Source organism: Lupinus angustifolius, chromosome LG18 (assembly GCF_001865875.1).
Source record: "Lupinus angustifolius cultivar Tanjil chromosome LG18, LupAngTanjil_v1.0, whole genome shotgun sequence".
In the NCBI taxonomy this organism is placed as follows: Eukaryota; Viridiplantae; Streptophyta; class Magnoliopsida; order Fabales; family Fabaceae; genus Lupinus; species Lupinus angustifolius.
This window is the reverse complement of record NC_032026.1, coordinates 2,508,749-2,532,253: the sequence shown is the minus strand read 5'-3', so window position 1 is coordinate 2,532,253 and position 23,505 is coordinate 2,508,749. Positions and strand designations below refer to the sequence as shown.

General features: G+C 35.1%; 3 protein-coding genes across 4 annotated transcripts; all 3 read right to left on the bottom strand.

The window, feature by feature from the left end:
- LOC109333178 (scarecrow-like protein 28) lies at positions 109-7,190 on the bottom strand. Its single transcript, XM_019568504.1, has 2 exons — positions 7,098-7,190; positions 109-2,451 (listed from the first exon to the last, which is right to left on the bottom strand). Exon 2 carries the CDS (start codon positions 2,415-2,417, stop codon positions 345-347), a length of 2,073 nt encoding a protein of 690 aa, XP_019424049.1. The 5' UTR covers positions 2,418-2,451; positions 7,098-7,190; the 3' UTR covers positions 109-344.
- On the bottom strand, positions 4,807-7,101 carry LOC109333179 (scarecrow-like protein 28). Its single transcript, XM_019568505.1, has one exon. The coding sequence runs from the start codon at positions 7,070-7,072 to the stop codon at positions 5,006-5,008; it is 2,067 nt and encodes a 688-aa protein (XP_019424050.1). The 5' UTR covers positions 7,073-7,101; the 3' UTR covers positions 4,807-5,005.
- On the bottom strand, positions 8,672-14,192 carry LOC109332191 (plant UBX domain-containing protein 8-like). 2 transcript variants are annotated; one of them, XM_019567081.1, is made up of 11 exons: positions 14,037-14,192; positions 12,300-12,370; positions 11,592-12,168; positions 11,429-11,512; positions 11,147-11,259; positions 10,795-11,023; positions 10,497-10,694; positions 10,276-10,407; positions 9,570-9,713; positions 9,429-9,485; positions 8,672-9,053 (listed from the first exon to the last, which is right to left on the bottom strand). In XM_019567081.1, exons 1-11 carry the CDS (start codon positions 14,121-14,123, stop codon positions 8,946-8,948), a joined length of 1,800 nt encoding a protein of 599 aa, XP_019422626.1. In that variant the 5' UTR covers positions 14,124-14,192; the 3' UTR covers positions 8,672-8,945. The 2 variants fall into 2 exon arrangements, with proteins under 2 accessions (XP_019422626.1, XP_019422627.1); XM_019567082.1 differs by having other exon boundaries at positions 10,795-11,002.

Sequence of the window (23,505 nt, the reverse complement as noted above, 5' to 3'; positions counted from 1 at the left end):
AGAGCAATGAATTTGAAAGTAAAGTAATTGCAAAAGATTGGTATGAGACATCACTGAATTCATTTCATATATAATCAAAATTTCCAATCACATTGTTTACATAATAAATGAATGTACTAAGAAAGAATTTACGCTTACATAAAAGAATCAAATAATGATCACAAGTTAACTCCAAATGTATCTAAAATTTATGGTCCACAAATTAAATCTTATCTGCAACAAAGAATGATAGAATAATAGTGACAAATTTCCTACCTAAGAAGAATACTCTCTCATACCTCTTTTGCTCTATAGTATATTTCTGATAGAATTCATGAATGAAGAAGAAAAAAATCTGTGGCAAATTAAGCTGGCTGAGAAAAAGAGGATGAGGTTCCAGCAGCATCAACCGGTGTCCATGCCGAAACTGTATACAAAGGTTGTTGTAGCCAACTCAATGTAACACCAGCTGCTCCTTCTTTCTCTTGCTTCTTCACATTGTAATTCTCACAAGGGTACATCTTCAACAGCAACTGACTCTGAAACATTTCCCTCTCAGTAACTCCCATGCATTTGAATCCTCCTTGTTCAACCATTATCTTGCTCCAATTCTCGAAACTCTCGTGCCGCTCCAGTCTGTGACTTCCTTCACAAGCAATGATGTTCCTTATCTCCCTAGCATACATCTCCTCTATCTTAACCCTCATAGGACTCTCTTGCGGAAGACAGTGATCAATTGAATCAAACAAAGCCGAGTAATATCTCAAGGCATTGCACACTCTTGTTTCCAACCTGGGATCATTGTGTTCTGCTTCTTGCTCAGCCATAACAACGACAGTAGGATTCGTGCTACGAATTAGGCGTAAGAAATCCCTCAGTGCTCCTCCAGTTCCGTCATAAAGGGTCTTGTGGAGCTGCAAAGCACAGTTCACAGCAACACTTTCGTGTTCCTTCACGTGAAGCATCCAAAGCCTGACATCTTCGAGCCTATCCACAACTGCGTGAAACTCAAAGGGAAGGTTCAATGCCTCAGCAAAACCAGCAAGCCTGTCACCAGTCTCATTCAGCTCTAGCTTGGACTCTCCTATGCCCGTGATTCTAACATGGCTGGGAGGGTTGGTCCTTGATGCTAAACTTTGAAACAAGCTAGGCCATTGAAGCCCTTGCTTTATGTCAAAATCTATAATGTGAACCTTGTCCTTCCTTTCAAAAGCCCTTAAGAGCATCTCATTGGAAGTAAAGTGAAGGAACTTGGGAATTGGGGTAACCTGGTTCAGAAGCCTTAGTGCATTACCAGTTTCATCTTCCACCACCCTTTCTAGATCCCTTGAAATGGTAATGTGAAAAATCTGAGGCCAAAGCCTGGTGACCCTTATGGCCAAGGCTTCCGTAAAATAAGCACAAATGCGGCTTATTGTGGTTCCTCTTGGAGATGCAAGATCACCCAATTTTGCAATGAAATGGTTGATTGCAAAAACATTCCTTGATCCAATAGCATCAACACAAGCTGTTAGAAAACTAACCAGCTCAAATCCACGATTCTTCTCTTGGTCATCCTCCTCGCCTGTCTCCACCTCTGTGCCTTCATGATGATGAGGATTCCCGGAACCATTACCAATTTCATGTTCTGATGGTACATTCTCATTTATCCTCAAACTCAAGCTTTGGCTTTCTGATGAAGCATTAGACTCTGAAGCTTCCTTCACATAAGATTGGCTAGCCTCAACAACATTCTTATCACCAAAATTGGTAATCTTAGTCATTGCCGATTCCATTTCCCCACATGGGTGATTGTTGGATAATGGCAAAGGTGCAGAAACCACTTCACTCGGAACAAAGCACACCCTTTCCTCTTCCCCTGAACCAATCTGAGACGAAGGAAGTGAAGGGTGCTGAAACCAAAAGTTTCCAGCACCCATTTGTGCTAAACTTAAACCATCTTCTCCTTCAAGAATGTCAGCAAAATTCCCATTGTCACTGCTTCCCTTTTTCCTCTTAGCTCTGTTAACAAAGGACTCATCAACAGAATCATGTTCTTCTGCAAGCCTCTTCAAATCCTTACCACGCTTTTCCCAAAACTCATCATTGATCTCTACCTTGCATTCAACAAACGCCATTGTCTGAGTGCTACTTGTGGCCTGACTTGTTGTTGCTGCTGCTGCTGCCAAAGGCGGAAGTCGAATATTGTGCTTCCTCAAAGAACAAGTGCTGGTCTTGGCCTCCATATGCTTCTCCACCGAAAGTCCCATTGGCTTCGGGGATTGTTGTTGCGTCCGGGGGAAGCTGCACGATGACGATAAGTCCAATCTGTGTGTGTTCATGGAAGACGGTAGCTGAAGATTGCAAGCTTGACGTTGAAACTGCGCCGATGTTGATAATCCACTCCTCAATCTGTGCCTTGGTGACAACAATGTAGAACTAGAACACCCAGCCAACATTGTCTATTGTTCTTGTAACACTGAATATTTCACCCTTCCCCCCAATAGTGAAGATGCTTCTTTTTCTCTTCCCTTTATTTTTATATAATCTAGCAATGACTTTATAAAGTATAAAGGAAATATATGCTGTTTTTCTCTCTTCTAAGTATCTAAATTTTAATTTCAATGCTATGATATGATCTATGTGAGTGTGTGAAAATCCTATTGAATTATAAGAACACAAACAAATAAAAGGAATCCGATGAATATAGAAAAGAAAAAAGCAAAGTGTAGTTTTTTTCCTTTACAAACTCTTAAGTGTTCCTATATGAATTGAATCTGTAAATTAAATATCGGGTTTGTAATAAAGAATATGAATTGTAGTATATGCAAGAAAGAATGAAAGAATTGGTGAGACTAAACAAAAAGGCCTAGCCTAACATAACACTCTCATCGGATTCCAGAAACACTTAATGGGTCATTAGAAAAATACTAGTACTACGTTGCTTATTGTTTTGGAAGAATAAGGGACCAGAAAAAGAAACATGCACCTTGAGAAATAATAATGATACTTTTGAAACCCATATTAACAGTGATAACGTTGAACTTGTTCTTCATTGCAGCTTCAGCATCAAAAAACAGAAAGATAAAAAAATCAGACTTTAATCTTGCAGGAATGAGAAGTAGAAACATTTTCATAGTAATGACACTCATGGTTTTGAATAGCTGTCCTGATATCCAAAACACATTTAGGATAACTGGAGGGATATAGGTTTGATTCAGCCACAATTACAGGATGCAATCGGTTTCGGTGACTTCGAAAACCTTAACATCGGATTTTAAACCTTAGTAGTAGTTACCATTGTTTCAAAATGCGGACCTTATAACTTAATGCAACTGCAATATTACTGTCGACTATCACAACCACCTTATGTCACAAATGTGGTGCAAACAATGATATGACTGCATAAAACCTTAACATCAGATTTTAAACCTTAGTGGTACTTACCATTGTTTCAAACTGTGCACCATATAACCTGATGCAACTGTAATAATGCGGTTTCGTTGACCTTCACAACTAAGTTGTATCGCAAATTTGATATGATTGCATCAGGACGCAACACAATCACATGAGATCGCAGCTTTTTTGTCTATCACATCAAATTCAAAAATATTTTCTTTTTAAATCGCAAAAAAATCACAGTGCAACAGTCATAATCCGATCGCAATGGCCTAACCACGATTACAACCACAATTTAAAACATCGACAACTTACGGAGAAAAAAATACAAACCATAGAAGAGTGACGCATGTTGCAATGTTCAGCACCCGACCACTTGCACTTGCATGATCATCATCATCTTGTTCTTTTTTCTGGGCCTACGAAGTTGTTTGATTTTTCCAACAAGGAAAGTGAAGGAAGGTAATATATGACCGTTGAAGGAAGGTGATGAAAAATGACCGTTGAAAGTGAGTGACTCTGTCACGTGCATTGTTCCCTTATAACCGTTCACTTGACCGTTGGATTTTCATTTGCATATAAAAAGAGGAACAACTCATGAGGACACGTGGCAGATGACAAGTACCTATAATTGGTGTTGACTATTCATCACCACTTCAATTCACTGCTCTAGTTACTATGTTTCGAAAGAACACTAATATAATTAGATTCTCTATTACTATTATTCATTAGTATTATCTAAAATAATAATCAGAGAAAAGTAGAGGGTAGGTATATTCATTTTTTTCCTTGGATAATTATTAGTTAAACAGTGAGTAACAATTGATACAGTGGTGTAAAGTTTTAGAATTTAAAATCTAGGCACCGATGGTGTAAAGTTTTTTTACAATATCAGTACATTATTTGTCATTGATTTGTATTACTTCTGTTTGAGAGTCAACGATGATTAACATATGAATGAATGATTTGCTGACAATGTAAAAAACACTTATATTATCAGTGTATACATATAAAGAGTTCGTAAGTATGATTCTTGAGTTTGGAGGAGCAATCACGGATCCCAAATGGAGTTCATTACCCAAAGAATAAGATAATATTTTTGGTTATACCAAAAATAAGATTTAATGCGTGTATCTTTGGAAGAAGAAAACAAATGAAAACTTTAATTTGAAAATAAGTGATGGATACTCTAAAGAATGTGGTGTGAAGAATGTCAACAAACCAAACACACCCTTTTATTTTTGATTTTGTTTTTTAGGAACAAGAATGGTAGTGGCTGGTTAAATGTGACAACTCCTGAAGGTGCTAAAATTAGATGTTGTGAACCTGGGAAGACTTAGATAGAAGACACAATTAAACCAGATTCTATGAATACAGTAGTAGATAGAATTGTAAAGAGAATTCATTTCACATGTATAATCAAATATTACAATCAGATGTCTTACAGTATGAAAAAAGAAAAGAAATTAATACACAATAATGAATTTCAGCTTACATGAAGAATCAAATAATGATCACAAATTCACTCCTAATGTTATATCTGCAACAAAGAATGAAAGAATAGCAATGACAAATTTCCTACCCTTTTGACTCTACTGTATAATTCTAAAAGAATGTATGAATGAAAGAAAATAAAATCTGTGGCAAATTAAGCTGGCTGAGAAAAAGAGGATGAGGTTCCAGCAGCATCAACCGGTGTCCATGCCGAAACTGTATACAAAGGTTGTTGTAGCCAACTCAATGTAACTCCAGCTGCTCCTTCTTTCTCTTGCTTCTTCACATTGTAATTCTCACAAGGGTACATCTTCAACAGCAACTGACTCTGAAACATTTCCCTCTCAGTAACTCCCATGCATTTGAATCCTCCTTGTTCAACCATTATCTTGCTCCAATTCTCGAAACACTCGTGCCGTTCCAGTCTGTGACTTCCTTCACAAGCAATGATGTTCTTTATCTCCCTAGCATACATCTCCTCTATCTTAATCCTCATAGGACTCTCTTGCGGAAGACAGTGATCAATTGAATCAAACAAAGCCGAGTAATATCTCAAGGCATTGCACACTCTTGTTTCCAACCTGGGATCATTGTGTTCTGCTTCTTGCTCAGCCATAACAACGACACTAGGATTCGTGCTATGAATTAGGCCTAAAAAATCCCTCAGTGCTCCTCCAGTTCCATCATAAAGGGTCTTGTGAAGCTGCAAAGCAAAGTTCACAGCCACACTTTCTTGTTCCTTCACATGAAGCATCCAAAGCCTCACATCTTCAAGTCTATCCACAACTGGATGAAACTCAAAGGGAAGGTTCAATACCTCGGCAAAACCAGCAAGCCTGTCACCAGTTTCATTCAGCTCTTGCTTGGACTCTCCTGTGCCGGTGATTCGAACATGGCTTGGAGGGTTGGTCCTTGATGCTAAACTTTGAAACAAGCTAGGCCATTGAAGCCCTTGCTTTATGTCAAAATCTATAATGTGAACCTTGTCTTTCCCTTCAAAAGCCCTCAACAACATCTCATTGGAAGTAAAATGCAAGAACTTGGGAATTGGGGTAACCTGGTTCAGAAGCCTTAGTGCATTGTCAGATTCCTCTTCCACCACTGTTTCTAGCTCTTTCGAAATGGTTATGCGAAAAATCTGAGGCCAAAGCCTGGTAACCCTTATAGCGAAGGCTTCTGTAAAATAGGCACAAATACGGCTTATTGTCGTTCCTCTTGGAGATGCAAGATCACCCAACTTTGCAATGAAATGGTTGATTGCAGCAACATTCTTTGATCCAATAGAATCAACACAAGCTGTTAGAAAATTAACCAGCTCAAACCCGCGATAATTCTCTTGGTCATCCTCCTCACCTGTCTCCACCTCTGTGTCTTCATGATGATAAGGACCCCTTGAACCACTACCAACTTCATGTTCTGGCGATGCATTCTCGTTTAGCCTCAAACTCAAGCTTCGGCTTTCCGATGAACAATTGGACACTGAACCTTCCTTCACATCATGTTGGCTACCCTCAATAACATTCTTCTCGCCGAAATTCGTGATCTTACTCACAGCAGACTCCATTCCCCCCCATGGATAATTGTTGGATAATGGCAAAGGTGCAGAAACCACTTCACTAGGAACAAAGTACACCATTTCTTCTTCCCTTGAACAATTCAGAGACAAAGGAAGTGAAGGGTGTTGAAACCAAAAGTTGCCAGCACCCATTTGTGCTAAACTCAAACTATCTCCTCCTTCAAGAATGTCACCAAAATTACCATTACCAATTCTACAATTCTTCCTCTTGGCTCTGATGGCAACGGATTCGTCAATCGAACCATCTTCGGCAAGCCTCTTCAAACCCTTACCACCCTTTTCCCAAAACTCATCAGTAACTTCTCCATGTTCTGCAAATGCCATTGTTTGATTGCTCGTTGCTGCTGCTGCTGCTGCCAAAGGCGGAAGTCGAATATTGTGCTTCTTCAAAGAACAAGATCTTGTCTTGGCTTCCATCTGTTTCTCCACTGATACTGCCATAGGCTTTAAGGATTGTTGTTGTGAACCCGAGGCGTCTTTCCGCGGAAAGCTGCATGATGATGATAAATCCAATCCGTGTGTGTTCATGGAAGAAGGTAGCTGAAGATTGCAGCCTTGGCGTTGAAACTGTGCAGGTGATGATACTTCAGTCCTCAATCTGTGCCTTGGTGACAACAATGTTGCACTAGAACACCCGGCCAACATCGTCTACGGTTTTCGTAACACTGGCTTCCCAATGCTGATGATGCTTCTTTTTCTCCACCCTTTCTTTTATCTAGTTATAACTTAGTGAACTATAGAGGAAAAAATGTATCTTTTTTCTTTGTTCTTTCCTTTTCAAAATATGTAAAATTTAATTTGTATGTGTATGTTATGAAGATGAGAGAAATGCAGAGAAATGATCTATGTGAGTGTATGAAAACAAAAGGAATCCGATGAATATACAAAAGAACAAGCAAAGTGTATTTTTTTCCTTTATAAATTCAAAGTGTGTTCCTATATGAATTGAAAATATGTAAATTAAATACTTAACAAATAAAGAATATGAATTAGATTATATGCAAGAAAGAATGAAAGAATTGGAAAGATTAAACAAAAGGGCCTAGCACTGAAAAATGATCATCGGATTCCACAAAAAAACTTAATGAATTGCCATTAGAAACTAGTACTATGTTGCTTATTGTTTGAGAAAATGAAGGGGTGAGAAAAAGAAACATGCACCTTGGGATTTAAAGTAGAACAAGTCCTGATAAATAATATTTTTGAAACCCATATTAGCATTGATAACATTGAACATGATGATGATGATGATCATTGCAGCTTCTGAATCAAAAACCAGAAAAAGAAAGAGAGAGAAAAAAACCCACCTTTGAATAATACAACTTAAGACATGCATTAATGTAGAAGAAACTAGAAACCCTTTTTAAGGAGTGATTACTTACCTTAAAGAAAACACAAACCTTAAAAGAATGGTGCTTTTATATAATAATATGATGATATTATATCCTTCCACCATTTTTGCATGTTGCTTCAGAACCCCACCACTTGCACTTGCATCACTGTCTCCATCATCATCATCATCATTGTTGATCTTCTTCTTCTTCTTCTGAATGGACCTACAAGTTTGTTTTGATTTTCCAACACTAGTGAGTAGTGATATTATATGACCGTTGAAACATGTGAAATATGACCGTTGTTGAGAATAGGAGTTAGTGTTATACGGAAGAGTGGATAACTGATATTGTGCACGTGATATGTCACGTGCTGTCTAGTGGTATCTTTTACTTGACCGTTGCCCTTGTATAATTAAATAATTAATGCATGTTAATTAATTATAAAAAGAAGTACTTGAAACTATATAACTTCTAACTTTTCATCAACAAAAAATTCTTAGTTTAATCAGTGTAGAGTACTGGTTAGCTCAAACTATAAGAAAAATATAATCATTCTAAAAGAACACTCAAGGACAAGTGGCCCAAGAGATGTTTTTAGAATTGGATTCTTCATTCAATTGAAAGTGGATAATGATTTAATTTGACTGCTCTAGTAGTTTCTAGATAAATAGAAAGAAAATTAATTTTAAAAACCTAATCTAAATAATGTAGGAAAATGATAGCTAACATCTACTAGGATCCGCGAAAATATATGTACCTAATCTTATCGAAATGAGTGTTTTCAGGAATTGAATTATCACATCAAGGTTACAGGATAAACAAATTTACCGTTAAGTATGAGGAAAGGGAAAATAAGAGAAAAACAAATTAAAACAAAGCAAAAAAAAAATCTTGGAAGGAGGGAGGGGAGAAGGGGAATGAAAAACCATAGTTTTAAATTCATTAATATGAATTATTTCAATCACAAGGTATAAGATATAAAACATTCCCTTTAAATTTAATAGTCACACGTAACTGATGGTATCACACTTCTTCATGTTAATGATTTTGTACATCTGAAAATTCATAAATAATAAATACCATCCAAACATCACAGACCCTGATTAAAATAACACATCTGTTTGTAGATTCGTATTTAATAAACTAAAGTTCAATAAAATGTTTTTCACATATGCTTCAGGGAATTAGATTATCTCCAAAAACAAGGCTTCTTGCTTGTTTATTAAGCCAAGTTCTTCCAATGTTGAGGCACTTTCTCCATTACTGAAAACACGCCTAGGATATGGTCTTACCTGTCCCAACAACAGCATCAAAGACAAACAGTTACAACAAAAGTATATGGTACAAATTAACCATATCCCTAAAGAGTTTGTTATACCCTTCTAACATATATCTACTTAGTAACCAATAAGATGTTGGTCTAGTGGTGTAAGGTTAGCTAGATCCCAGAATGACCAAAAGGTCGAGGGTTCAATTCCTAGAAGTGACACTTGTTGGGAGGAACAGTCACACTCTGAAAGGGATTATTAGTTCCTTACCTATCCATAGAGTGAGAGGATACTCTTGGTACTTGACACTTGGTAGTACCAAAAAAATATATCTATCGAATAATATAAAAAATATTTAAATGAAAACGCATTCAATACTGAGATGAAGTTGTTCCTCACCAATCTGTAACTGCCTGGTTTCACCACACGGCCAATATCTATGAAGTCGAAAAGAGCCTGAAAATTTCCATAAGCAGGTTTAGCAAAACTATTCACCAAAAGAAAGGAGAAAAACAGTATTCTTTAAAGAAGGCATCTTACTTGTAGGTTATCAGATCTACGGAAACGCCGTCCACGACGATTGCCATCTGGCATTCTTACTAGCAAGGTCACAACTTTATCATCATCTGAGGATGGTTCAGGTGGTAGAGAGACTTCTTTGGCTGCTAACCTTGTTTCTGATTCCTGGCACAGAATTAAGAAAAATGCAAGATAAGCAACTTGGAAACGGGAGTTCTTATATCATGAATAAAAATACTAGAAAAGACAGTAAATAGACTAAAAGAGTACAAAAAAATTGGATCCAGTGTGGTAAATATGAAGGGTGTCAATGAACATGATTTGTGATAGAGCATTATGACGTTGTTCGATCCATGTAGCTGACCCCACATAGTGGTATAAAGACTTGGTTGTTATTGTGAAAAATATGAAGGGCAGTGCCTAATGCTGTTATTGACGAACATGATTCAACTTTAAGATGCATGTTAAATTTTAATTTTCCAAAAAATGACTAATGAATCTTTATTTCCACTAATTGGAAAAAATACATTCAATTAGATACAACGTAAAAATAGCATTCTCTCATCAAACGAGTTGGCAATACTTACTAAATGGGTAGGTGTTAGCAAACTCGCTAATAATGTCTATCTATCCTAAGAGTTGGAATCAAATCCCATCTTCACCAGTGTAGAAAAGAGTTTAGGCAATGAAAAAAGTATGCAATTAGTTACATATCTATTATTATTACCTGCTCTTCTTCTAATTTCCTGCGAGATTCTTCTGCTCTCCGTCTTTCCTCTTCACGAGCAGCCTCGGCTTCCTCGATGGCCTTCAACTCTTTATCTCTGTCTGCTTGTAATGATGCAAGATATTCATCATCCTGTATCAAGTGGACATAGACATCAGTAGCTACAATTAGGCCATCCCCAACGACCTACAATTCAAATTTATTCAAGAAATAAGTCACACCTGCTGTTCCTTTATCAAGCGCTGAGCTGTCAATGATGGTGAAGGTGGGCGATATGTGGGCCGAGGATTGAAACCTCTACCCTGCATGAACTCATGTGGTGCAGAAGCATGGCGATAACTCCCTTCTGGGATTCCACCAAAAATTGCAGCCTCAAGCATCACTGCTTCATCATGCTCCTCAGAAGAAATGCCACCCCACTTCAATTTCATTTTAGTTTAAGATTAGGAAGTGTGGAAAGTTATGATGTGGCAAGAAAACAGTTTTAATCATTTTTTAAAATCCGTGGACTATATATACCTCATCAGTGTGGAAGGAATTTTCATTATGCTGAGGAGGATAACTGCTCTCCTGTCCTATGCTTGGCAGAGTGTCGACCTCAATAACTTCATCCTCTCTGGCCAATCCTGTAGAGCCCAGAGGAATACGTCTAGTCTTGTTCCTAACCTGAGGCTGCTCCTCTACATCTTCAGCTTCATCTTGAAAGGAAGAACATCCTTCCTGGAATCTCGAATGACCACGATTGCGCCTTTCAGATTTTGACAATCACACAAGAATATATCATTTAGGGAAAATCTCGTGTTCAGTGCAGCCAATGCAACAGAGCACAACAGCAACAGGCCGACAATAAACTGAAAGAAAGAGAATCTACTTTTTATTTGATGCCATTTTCCTTAGTTCAACCTCTGAAGACTTAGATGACCCGCTTGTTGGTGCTCCAAAATCTCCTCCTTGCACATGCCGTGCTTTCTCTTGCTCAGCTGCCTGGACTCATTTCTTGTTAGAAATAATCTAGGTGCCAAATTTCCAATATTAAAGGATCATCAAAGCCAAACCACTAGTCTATTTTGGTGGCAACAAAGTTGTGAATTATCTCAAGATGACAAGTTCAAGATGTGGTGACATAAGAAGAGAATACAAATTAAAGGTCTACCTTCAAGGACAATGAAACTGCATGGGCAAGCTCAGGATCCTCCAAATAAGATTGCTTTGGCTTAGGCCCAGATTCACTTAAGACCTGCACCGGATGGAAAATAAATACTAGCACAAGCATTCAGTAAAATGGAGCATAAAAAACGATGAATAAATGCACATACCAATTGTCTTCCAAGTTGGTGATTTCTGTAATTTTCATCAGCCTCCCGTTTAGAAGCCTCAATGGCTGCACGAATCATCTCTTCTTCTACGTCATTGCTATGATCTGGCAAGTTCTCAAACTCAGGAGCACTAGGTCTAACACTGCTGTCAAGTGAAGTGTCAGCCAAGATCTTATTATGCCTTTGATCATCCCAATGTGCTGTCTGGGCACGTGAAGTACCATCATCATCTTCATCATTAACAATGACGGTCCCATGAATATCTGGACCATGGGCAAGTACATATCCGGTGACATCTTCAATGATTGGAACATGGCCAGCTTGAGGAGTGGATTGATTACCATCCTTAACCTCTATCGGAATTTCCCTTACCTCTCTTGGATGTGTAACAAATGGTGCCCGGTTTATCGAACCAAGATGAGTACCAAATATACTTCCCCCAATTGTTGGATCAACAGGACAAAATGGATTAAGATTTCTGGCAAAAAGTGGTGGTCGTGTGTGAATTTCATCATCAAGTTGATCATCCGTATCCATGAAATCATCTTGAGGAACAGGGGTGGAGGTTTCATGAGTGCTGGCCATGAAATAGTAAGCTGATATGTTAATATCACAAAAATGAACAGAATGTGCAGAATGCAAAAAGTAATACTGCTCAACGAGGTAAACTTATGAAGGATCACTTGCTTACACAGAAAAAGAGTATACCTGGTCATCAAAGTTCTGTCTCCTTCACTAAAATGAGCATTGATCGCTTCATTAAGATTACCACCATGCTCCTGCCATGAAACAATATTTTACAAATGAAGAGGATAGATATAAAAAACTACTTGACAACGCTATAAATGTCTAAAACTTTTAAGGTGTGTTTGGTTCAAAGGAGGGGGAGGGAGGGGGGAATTTCAAGGGAGGAAAAGGAGGAGGGGGGGATTTTTAATTATATTATGTTTGGTTCAAATGCAGGAAAGGAGGGGGAATAATTCAGGGGGAGGTAAAGTGAAGCTAATTTACTTTTATAGCCTTGTAACCCTTAACACTAACATGTTGACAACAAGTCTGCAAAATATCAAATCCTGTAATATGTTGTGAACATAATACAGGAATACAAATAGTGGTAGAATTTATTTGAGATAAAGGTAATAGACAACAGTAGTATGTTCCTTATTTTCCTCACGTCATATAATTTATCTAGTCTTTGCTCTCTTGATCTTTACCAAACCAAACTACATATTTTCTTTAAATAAAAAATCCCAGGTTAAAGTATGCAGATTAAAGTGAACTACTGAAGAGAATTTTATGTTATGCACTATATAAAATATAATGAACAAGAAGCAACAGTGGGGAGGTGTAGGAAGCTGGAACATGCTTGATACGGTTTAAATGCAAAGAGGGTATTTTGGATTCCTAAATATATCACATGATAAATGATATATTAGTCAATTTGATGTTTTGTGAATATGATTTATGATAGAGCATTATGGCGTCATTCAATCCATGTAACCGACTCCACCTACTGGGATAAAGGCTTGGTTGTTGTTGTTGTTGCAACTTCTCTCTCCTCCAAATCCATCAAATTGGAGGGGAACCAAAATTGAGTCATGAGGGCTTTTGGCACCTCCTCTTCAACATCTTGAACCAAACAAAAAATATTAAAAGCACCTTTCCCCTTCCTTTCCCTCAACCAAACACGCTCTTAGTCACAAAATCCAAACAGAACTTGTTCTATGAACTATGAAGACAACCAGACCAGTTTTACGAGATTACCAGAATAGGTGTCTAGAGGCATTAGAAGCTAAAGTTCACATATGAAGAGTGAGGGATCACATATCTAAAATTGCAGCAAGAGTAGGTTACCTAGCTCGATATAAGTATCTGATCAGTAATAGAAGAAGCTAAATCATCTGATGTAAAAAAGGCTAAGCTATGATAGAGAATCATATGCACTCAGTCATGATATATGACAAATCTTTAAAGCTTGTTAAAACTAGCCCTTATTGCTCATCTATCAGAACAAGCATTTACTCCAAAGAAGATTTCAAACAATATCATTACTAAATACAAAAACCTATTATTAGCAAAGACTATCACATTCAAGAACATAATAGTGAGTGAGAGAAATCTAAACATAGATTTGATATCTTTGAAAAGAAGAGAAACTAATCCAATTAACATAAATTGAATAGACAACAACAACAAAAATGACTAGTAACTAATGATCCAGTAACATGGATTTTAGAGAATCCATAACAGTCAATAAACAACAATGGATCATTCAAAATTGATATCAGTAACTGAACTTACTAAACAATGCACAAAACCCTAAATGAAACTTATGGATTCTAAATGAAATTAATTCTACGATCAAATTAATTTATCTTTATTCCATTTCACTCGATTCTAAATGAAACTTATGATATAAAATTAAATTAAAAATAAAGTAAAAACCTCGAGTTTCTGCAGTGCAAGTTGTTCAGATGCGCCAGTGATGCTGATGAATGTCTCAATTGCCTCCTGATTAAGCCTCGTCGCCATTGAAATCAAAGTTATATAAAGTTTATAGAACAGAAACTTAGCTGCTAAATTAGGTGTTAGTTCATTTTATAATTTATCCCTGATTATGTATTATAATATAATAACTAGTTTCATTGCCGACTAATATTCTTATTTCATATTATAATTTTTGTATTTATTATATGATTTTACTTTAGAAATAAAAAATATTAAACTAGGAAAATAGAATCATAATAATAATTATTTCAAATTTTGGCTTTATATATAGTATAAATATAGAATATAGAATTATAGATAAAAGAAGAAAAAGTATATAGTATTGCGTGGGCAAAGGGTCTATTAGGCACCAAGAAGGGAGTTAATTGAGAATTTGTATGAACCACAATTGTTGAAAGGGACATATATGAATGTAGAAATTGATTAGTTTCTTAACAAAAAAACAAAAAAGGTGAGGGTGATAGTACAAAAAAGGGTCTTTTGGGCAAAATACTAGTTAGGGAGGATTATGTGATGTTCTATCACAAAGAATGCAACTCTTAATGTGTTATTTATGATTAGTTATAAAAAAGTTATTTATTAAATTTTTAATTTAGATATATTTTTTTTCAACCAATCATAAGTAGTGACATATGAAATAACATAACTTATGGAACCAATAGATATGCTCACATTCTTATCACTTACTCACCGTAAGGTAGAAACTTATAGTTGTATAAATAGTTTATTAAATTAAAACAATTTACTAAAATGATATACCAGCTTTTAAGAATGAAGTATAACCTTGTATTTGTGAGCTTTTAATCCAGAAGTACAATCTTCTTTCAAAAATAAGTTGAAGTTGTTGCCCTTCTTTGTGTTGGTTTTTGATAGTATGGAAAAAGAAAGAGAAGTATCACATTGGTAGATGAAATACCTAAAAAAAAATCACATTTTTAGTCAAATTAGTTATTATTGTACTTATTTTTTAATAGATAAATTCACATCAGCAAGTCATGATACATGAACATGTGTCTCACACACGTTTTTGAACGTTAGGCACAAGCCAACATACATCTTGCACACAACGACACATGATCCGCTCATGCCAATGTCTGCTCCATTTGCGGTTTATCTCGTGGTTCATTTTTTATAACGAATGTGATTGTGGGGTTCCATAGGGCTCTATAACTTACCTAGAGGGAGTGAATAGGTAATACAGTATATAATTAATGTTACTCGATAAACAACCAGAATACACAAAATTATACACTATTTAATCGATTAAACACATCTATAATCGATGAACTCGTTCTACTATTAATCGATTAACTAAACACATTAGTCGATTATTTAGTTATTGTTCAATGAAAATAGTTTTCTTTCGATCTCCAAGATTATCAAGGTTCAACTAAACTTATATGCACTTATTAGAGAAGATTAAGAACATTAAATGCACAATATAGAATATGCAATTAGCACATAATTATATGCATATCAAGTTAAGTAAATCAAGTAATACGAAAATATAAAAATATAAGGGATAAGAAGAATGAGACACGACTTTTTATCTTGGTTCATTTGTGGTCCACTGCAAACTACATCGAGGCATCCCCTTCTGATCTTGGGAGATTTTTCTTCACTATGGAATCTTATGTATTCTTACAAACAAGCTTTCAATACAAGACTCGAGATGCTACTTTCTTGATCTCTATGAACTTGACAACCTCGGCTTGATCTCTATGAACTTGACAACCTCAGTTTGACCTCTCTCTCTCGCTTGCTAAGATCTCCTATATTTTCGCGATTAGTCCACAGCTAGGTATCGCTCAATACCAAGACATCTTGCTTCTCGTGAAGACACACCTAACAACAGCTAGGATTTTCCCCAAACATATTCTTTATCAATAGCGATAACAATCACACCAAGAGAACATGGTGTGGCCTTGTCTAACAATTCTTTCAAGTTATGTGTGCACCTCAATGTGCAGATTTAGCCATTCTTCTTAGAATCTAAGACCCATTCTAAAGATCTCACAATTACATAACATAAAACGTGAGATGCAAGGTTTCTTTTTAGCAAAAGATTTAACATAAGCTCAATGAGTATCTTTGTAAAGATTCACCAGTTTCTCTTTTTCAAAAGAACACTTTTGAAAATCTCTCTAAATATATGAAAGTGAAAGAGCTTAAGATTTTTTGAACAATGTGTAATTTGTTTTTCCTATTTGTGTTTTAACTCTATGAGTCAATGTTCATGTATCCTTTTTGAGCAATATGAAAAACTTGGGTTAATATATCATTCTGTTTTTAACTGCAGTTAATCGATTATATCTTAACCTTAAACGATTAATGGGTTCTTGAAAATACCATAAAATAGAAACAATAACAAACCTTAATCAATTAAACTCATAATTAATCGATTAACGGGTTCCCAAGAATTCAATACTTAATTGATTAAAATATCTCTTAATCGAGTAATGGTTTTCCAAAATGATATTTCAATGATGTATGAACCTCTTACATGATTTATAAAAGAATGATGCATGCATTTGAATGATATATGATTTAAAAACTCTTTTTAAATGCATTCGAAACATATGATCATATATGTATGCATGTAACTCTCATTTTAGTTATGATTGATTTTAGTTTGTGAGATTTTCATTGGGGTTCATCCTAGCCTAGACTCTTACTAAGCAAACATCTTAAGACCTAATAAAGATATAAAATACTTAGACTCTAGATCTTATTGAATGTTTTGCCTTGTATGAACTTGAGTCTTGACTTTGTTGTTTTGTTGATTTGCTCATCCCTTCAAGCTTGTTCTTTGATCATTAATCTTTGTTGTCAATCTTTGTCCTTATTAAACTCTGTTTTTCATCAACATTTATCTTCATCAAAATATATGTGATACATGCTTGCATACACAATCTTACTCATTCATACATGCTTGTATCTTTAGTGATGTAGATTGTTGTTTTTATGGTCGTTTGGATTTTTCAAGCCTATATATAGAGCATTCGAGCTCTTACCAAATTGCACCAGTGGAGACATGGTTCCTCGACTTTTCTTTCTATCTATTTCTTGACGAAGCATTTACGACATTTTTCTTCCTCTTTCTTATTGTGATACTGTAGAATGATAGTAGCCATATAGAGTTGCATTCGTTATATTTATTAATGTAATTCTAGAATAGTTACCATGATGCAATGAATGTCTGATATAATGACTTGTGTTGTTTTACCCTTGGGATATCATGATTGATAGTCAACTTGCACAATTTTTGATAATACAATGAAACATTTTAAAGAGAACGACTTAGCCTACGATCCAACCAATTAATTTTCTGGTATCATAACTTTTTTAATTCATTTGTAACAATTTTAAGATGTTTTGTTCTCGCATGTCTATCGAAGAAATTATTGGTTCTAGTTCTACCATTTTTAATATTAACAAACCTTTTCGATTTAAAGGATATCATTTCAAGCGTTGACAAGAGAAAATGATCTTTTTCATTACTATGAAAAAATTAGTCAATATTCTACATATTGATATCCTTGTGGTGCATGAGGAAGCTAAGAAATAAGTGAAGGATAGAATTAGCCCTTTAGAAGGAATATGTTTTTTTTTTGGTACAAAATATTCATTTTGAATGGTCTTTGTGCCGATTTTTATGATGATTATAGTGCTTGTAAGACTGTTAAAGAAGTATGAGATACACTCAAGAAGAAATATGATAGTGACGGAGTTGGTAATAAAAAATATGTTATGAACTACTACCATAAGTATTAGATGATTGATAATAAGTATGTATAGGTTTAACCCCACGAGCTAAGAAAATTGTTCATGAAATAATATCTGAAGAAATGTATTTGGATGAGCAATTTCAAGTACATATCATCATTGACAAGTTGCCCCTTTCTGAAGGACTTTAAAAACATTCTCACTCTCAAGTCTAAAGGATTATCTCTAGAAAATCTGATAACACGTTTGAGCATCGAGGAAGAAACACAACGACGAGAGACATTGAGTGTTGGTTATATCAAACAACAACACTAAAAAAGAAATTTGCAGATGTAGTTCTGAAGTCATATGACAAAAACTCCAAGAACTAGAACTGTAATACGACTATAAACTTCGCCAACCGCAATAAGAATTGGAATCTCAAAGGTCTATACTATAAGACAACAACCACTTATGAGAAATATCCTTGGTGAACCATTCATCTATTATAAATGTGACAAGTTAGGTCATATGACATGCAAATGTATGAACAAACCGAGAAGTGCTCCTTCACAAGCCAACATGCCTAAAGAGTCATTCGTGATTATGATATTTGAGGTCAATATGTTGGAGGATCGTGAGGGTGTTAGGTAGACATTGGCACATCCTGTCATGTCTATTATGATTGTACTATATTTAAAACATACACAACATTTGAAGATAAAGGTGACTCCCATGTCACTGATGTTGTTGGAACTTCAGATGTGGAGTTGAAGTTTATTTCTGGGAAAACTTTGATTCTAAAAATGTTATACACACTCGAGATATGAGGAAGAATATAGTTTATGGCTTTATTTTAAGCAAGGTTGGGTTCACCCAGATTATATAAAAAGACTTGTATACTCTTGTTAGGAATGAGATATTGGTAGGGAAAGAGTACATCATTGATGTCATGTTCAAATTAAACATTTATATTAATAAAATTTATCTCTTTTTACATGTCGTATGATTTTGATATTTAACATACTAGACTATGTCATATAAATAATTGTATGGTTACCAACATGAGTAGTTTAGGATTAATTTCAAAGTTATCTACGAATGATTTTGAAAAATATGTTTTTTTATAGACAAACTAAAATTACCAAGAAATATCATAAATCAGTAATTAGAGAATCTGAGACATTGAATTTTATATGCTTTGACATATGTGAACTACAAGGAACGTTGACCAAAAATAAAAATCGTAGTTTATTACATTTGTTGATAGTTTATTTTATTATACATGTGTTTATCTTTTAAAAAATAGAAATGAATTACTTGATATGCTTAAAATATATGTGACTAAAATTGAAAATCAATTTAACAAAAAGAATAAGAAACTCTGAAGTGGCAGAGGCACTTTGTATTATTCTAGTCAATTCAATGAATTTTATAAGGTACAAAGAATCATAATGATATGTTAAGTTATAATGTTGCATATACTTGGTGGGATGAAATATTATTAATATGTTAAGTTATGGTGTTACATATATTTGGTGGGGATGAAATATTATTAATAATATGTTAAGTGCTAAATAGAGCTCCTAGAGCAAAGAGCAAAACATCCTTATATGAGATATTGAAGAATAGACAACCAAATTTGTCTTATTTGCAAACTTGAGAATGTGTGACCCGTGTTCGAATCTCAAACCATAAAAGAGTTAAACTCACAAGCAAAGTCTATGAATGTATATTCATTGGGTACATTGTTAACAACAAAGTGTATAGGCTTTATGGCTTGGAAATAAAATTTATCATAGAGTCTAATGATATTGACTTTTATGAAAACAGATTCCTTTTCTAGCTTTATCTTCAACGAGTCACATTCTTATGATCAAAAATAGTGATTACAATGAAAACATAGAAATAGAGTCTATAAGAAGTAAGAGAGCAAGAACTACTAAAGAGTATGAGTCTGATTATGTGGCTTATACATTAGAGGATAATTTAACAAACCTTTAAGAAGCAATGATATCATTGGATGCTGAATTATGGTAATAAGTCATAAATGATGAGATGTAATCTATAGAATCTAACAAGACCTGATATTTAGTAGACTTATCTCCTAGTTTCAAACCTATTTGTTATAAATGGATTTTGAAAATAAAATTGGAACATGGTGGATCAGTTAATAAATATAAGGCCCGCCTTATATCAACATGTTTCATGCAAAAAAAAAAAAGAATGTAGATTTTTTTTACTCCTTTTCACTAGTCACCAAAATAACATTGATTAGGGTATTGATTTCTCTTGTTATCGTACATGATTTAGTATTACACCAAATGGATGTTAAAATTTCTTTTTTTTAAATATTGAATTGGAAGAAGAAATGTACATGAGCAAGCACCTAAGTTATGATATGAAAAAGTTGATAATTTAGTTGTCTTGAATGAGTTCACTGTGAATAAAAGTGACAAATACATTAATTACAAATGTGACAAAATTGTATTTTGTACTATCACATGTCTCTATTTATACGACCTCATCATGTTTGGTTTCAACATTCATGTTGTGATGAAATTGTTGAACCATGGCCAGAGATTGGAATGTTGTGCAAACAGTATCAATGAATTGCATAAAAGAATGAAGAAAAAAACTTGAGTTTCAATGTATAACCTCTTGTGATTTTCTTTGTTAATTGGATGAAATGATTACATAAGGAACCTAATATTTAAGCTAACTAATCTTGGCATAACAGAACCAAGAAGAGAAGAAAAACAAAGAATGCTAAAAAAAGAATAAACAAACTTAATAGAAAACTGAATTTTGAAAAACTTCTAAAAAAGGAAATATTCAAGAATCACTTGGTAGAACAATTTGTAGGATCATTTGTGTTTTTTGGGCTTTGATGTAGGCCTTTAATATTCTCAATATACTCCCTCAAACTTGGCATGCGAATATCAAGAATGCCATGTTTAGAGACAATATGCCAAAAGGGTGAAGGTGCAAAGGATTTAGTGAAGATGTCAGCCAATTGGAGTGAAGTGTGGATGGGAAGAAGAAGAATTGTCTTGTTTGTTAACCTTTTGGAACCACATGACAGTCAACATCGATGTGCTTGGTTCTTTCGGAAAAATGGGATTTGAGCTATATGTAAAGTTGAATTGTTGTCACAGAAAATGGTTACTGGTTTGGGATGAGGAATGCCTACGTCTCGGAACAGAAATAACAGCCACTATGCTCCGCATGCAGCCATGTCCATGGCCATATATTCGGCTTCTAATGATGAATGAGAGACAATGGTTTGTTTCTTGCTCTTCCATGAAATGAGGGCAATCCCTAGAAAGAAGCACCAACCAGTTACTGACTTTCTTGTATCCAAACATGTTGTCTAATCTGAATTTGAGTATCCTTGAAGAGTTGTGGTGTTGTTGCTTGGTAATAAAATGCACTGGGCATGGAATTGACTTGAGATATCAAAGAATGTGTGTTGCAGCTTTGTAGTGATGATCAGTTGGGGATGCCAAAAATTGGTTTAGACAACAAATTGAGAATGAGATGCCTGGTCGAGTGTGAGTTAGATATAGTAACTTGCCCATCGGCCTTCTGTATGAAGTAATGTCTTGGAGAGGGGTTCCCGTATGAGAATGAATGGTTGTGTTGTAAGTCATTGGTGTGGAAGTTGGCTTAGCTGCAAGAAATCCAGTTTGTTGAAGAAGTTCCAGAGTGTATTTCCTCTGATAAAGAGCTATGACTTGCTTTGATCTTTCCACTTCCATTCCTAGGAATAACTTTAAGTCTCCAAGATCCTTTATGTTGAACTTGTTGTGCAAGACAGATTTAGTATGAGTAATTTGATCTAGGTTATTACCTGTTAAAATCAAGTCATCAACATAAACCAATATGGTTGTAGAGCCAATGTTAGTGTTCTTAATGAAAAGTGAGTAATTAGAGAAGGATTTAGAAAAACCAATTTGGATTAGAATGTTGGTGAGTTTGTCATGCCATTTCCTACTGGCTTGCTTCAATCCATAGATAGATTTTTGAAGTTTGCAAACAAGACTTGGATCTGAACTATTAAGCCCTAGTGGTGGTTTCATGTAGACCACTTCATTTAAATATCCATGAAGGAATGTTGTGTTGATGTCCAGTTGTTGTAGATGCCAATTGTTCAAAGTAGCAAGGCATAGAATGACCCTTATGGTGGTCATTTTCACTACAGGACTGAAAGTGTCCATGTAATCCACTTCTTCAGTTTGAGTGAAGCCTTTAGCAACTAGCCTTACTTTGTATCTCTCTATCGAGCCATCTGCATTATGTTTGATTTTAAATATCCACTTGCACCATATGGCTTTCTTGTTAGGTGGCAGACATGTCAAAATCCAAGCGCTATTTTTGGCTAAGGCATGTAGTTTAGTGTTGATTGCCTATTTCCAACACTCATATTGGATGGCCTCAAACTAACTAGTTGGATTTTGAGTCATGGTTATGGATAGTGAAAAGTGTTTATAGTTTGAAGAGAGATGCTCATATGAGAGGGAGTTACTAATAGGGTATTTTGTCTTAGAGTCTAATTGATTGGTTTGGTGCAGTAGAGAGCAATGATATTTTTTTCAAATAGGTAGGTGGGTTTCTGGTCCTTTGAGATTGTCTTAGTCGAAAAATTGGTGATGAAGTCATGGTTTGGCTGGACTCAGGATGAATGTTATGGTTAAGTGGTGATTCTATGATCTCAGGTATGTAATAAGAAAATATGTCTGATTGGGTGACAAGAAGTATAGGTCCAGAGTTGTTACTAGCATCTGAGTCAGTTGCAATGTTGTTATAAAAGGGAAATATGTGTTCAAAGAAGGACACATTTCTAGATATGAATACTTCATTTGTTTTAAGATATAAGAGAATGAAGCCTTTAGTCCATTGTCTATAACCTAAGAAGATGCATTATTTGGATCTAGGGGCAAATTTTGTCCTATGAGACACTAAAGTGGATGCATAACATAAATTACCAAAAATCTTCAAATTGCTAATATCAGGCAATGTGTGATACAATTCTTCAAAAGGAGATTTGTTAGACAAGAATATAGTAGGTTGTCTATTGATTAAGTGTGTAGCATAAGAAACATAATAATTCTCAAAACAAGTTGGTATATTAAATTGAAAAAGTAAAGTATTGTGCGCCTTGGTTTAATGATTCTAGAATCAGGTTCTTTAAGGCATTCTGTTGAGCAGGTGTGAAAATTGACCCTGATTCAATTTTATCCTCCTTGAAATCTGTCTACACAATGTCTTCTGGTTCATTGACAGATGGAACCGTTCTTGAATAACAGTTGATATTGCTTGAACTTGTTGAGTAGCTTGGAGGAAATCCATGCTTTTTGTAGTACACATCAATCGTGTGTGATAAGTGCAAAAAGTATACACTTTTCACCATCATTTTATGACACATATCCTATGCAAATTGTAGAAAACCAACTTAAATTAACACTTTTTAGGTGAATTTTGCATGATTGAATAAATTAGTTCTTTATTAATTCTTGTCCAAGTTTTCTTTGAGTTTTGTAGGAAATTGAATAGTAAAGAATAAATTCAAATAAGGATAAGAATTTAAGCCAAAATTCAAGACAAAAGCTGAAAATGAATTGCTAAAAGTAATCAAGTTATACTAGGGCATGCTATGTGCTTAATTTGGTTACTTAGCCTTGAAGAAAGGTAGCTTACT

What these genes read in the sequence shown, in the direction of transcription:
- LOC109332191 (XM_019567081.1), bottom strand. Translation starts at nt 14,123, where the DNA reads ATGGCGACGAGGCTTAATCAGGAGGCAATTGAGACATTCATCAGCATC. An exon ending in CAGTTTCATTGTCCTTGAAG is followed by an intron (nt 11,260 to 11,428) that starts GTAGACCTTTAA and finishes AAATGAGTCCAG; the next exon opens with GCAGCTGAGCAAGAGAAAGC. An exon ending in AACCAGGCAGTTACAGATTG is followed by an intron (nt 9,054 to 9,428) that starts GTGAGGAACAAC and finishes TTGTTGGGACAG; the next exon opens with GTAAGACCATATCCTAGGCG.
- LOC109333178 (XM_019568504.1), bottom strand. Translation starts at nt 2,417, where the DNA reads ATGTTGGCTGGGTGTTCTAGTTCTACATTGTTGTCACCAAGGCACAGA.
- LOC109333179 (XM_019568505.1), bottom strand. Translation starts at nt 7,072, where the DNA reads ATGTTGGCCGGGTGTTCTAGTGCAACATTGTTGTCACCAAGGCACAGA.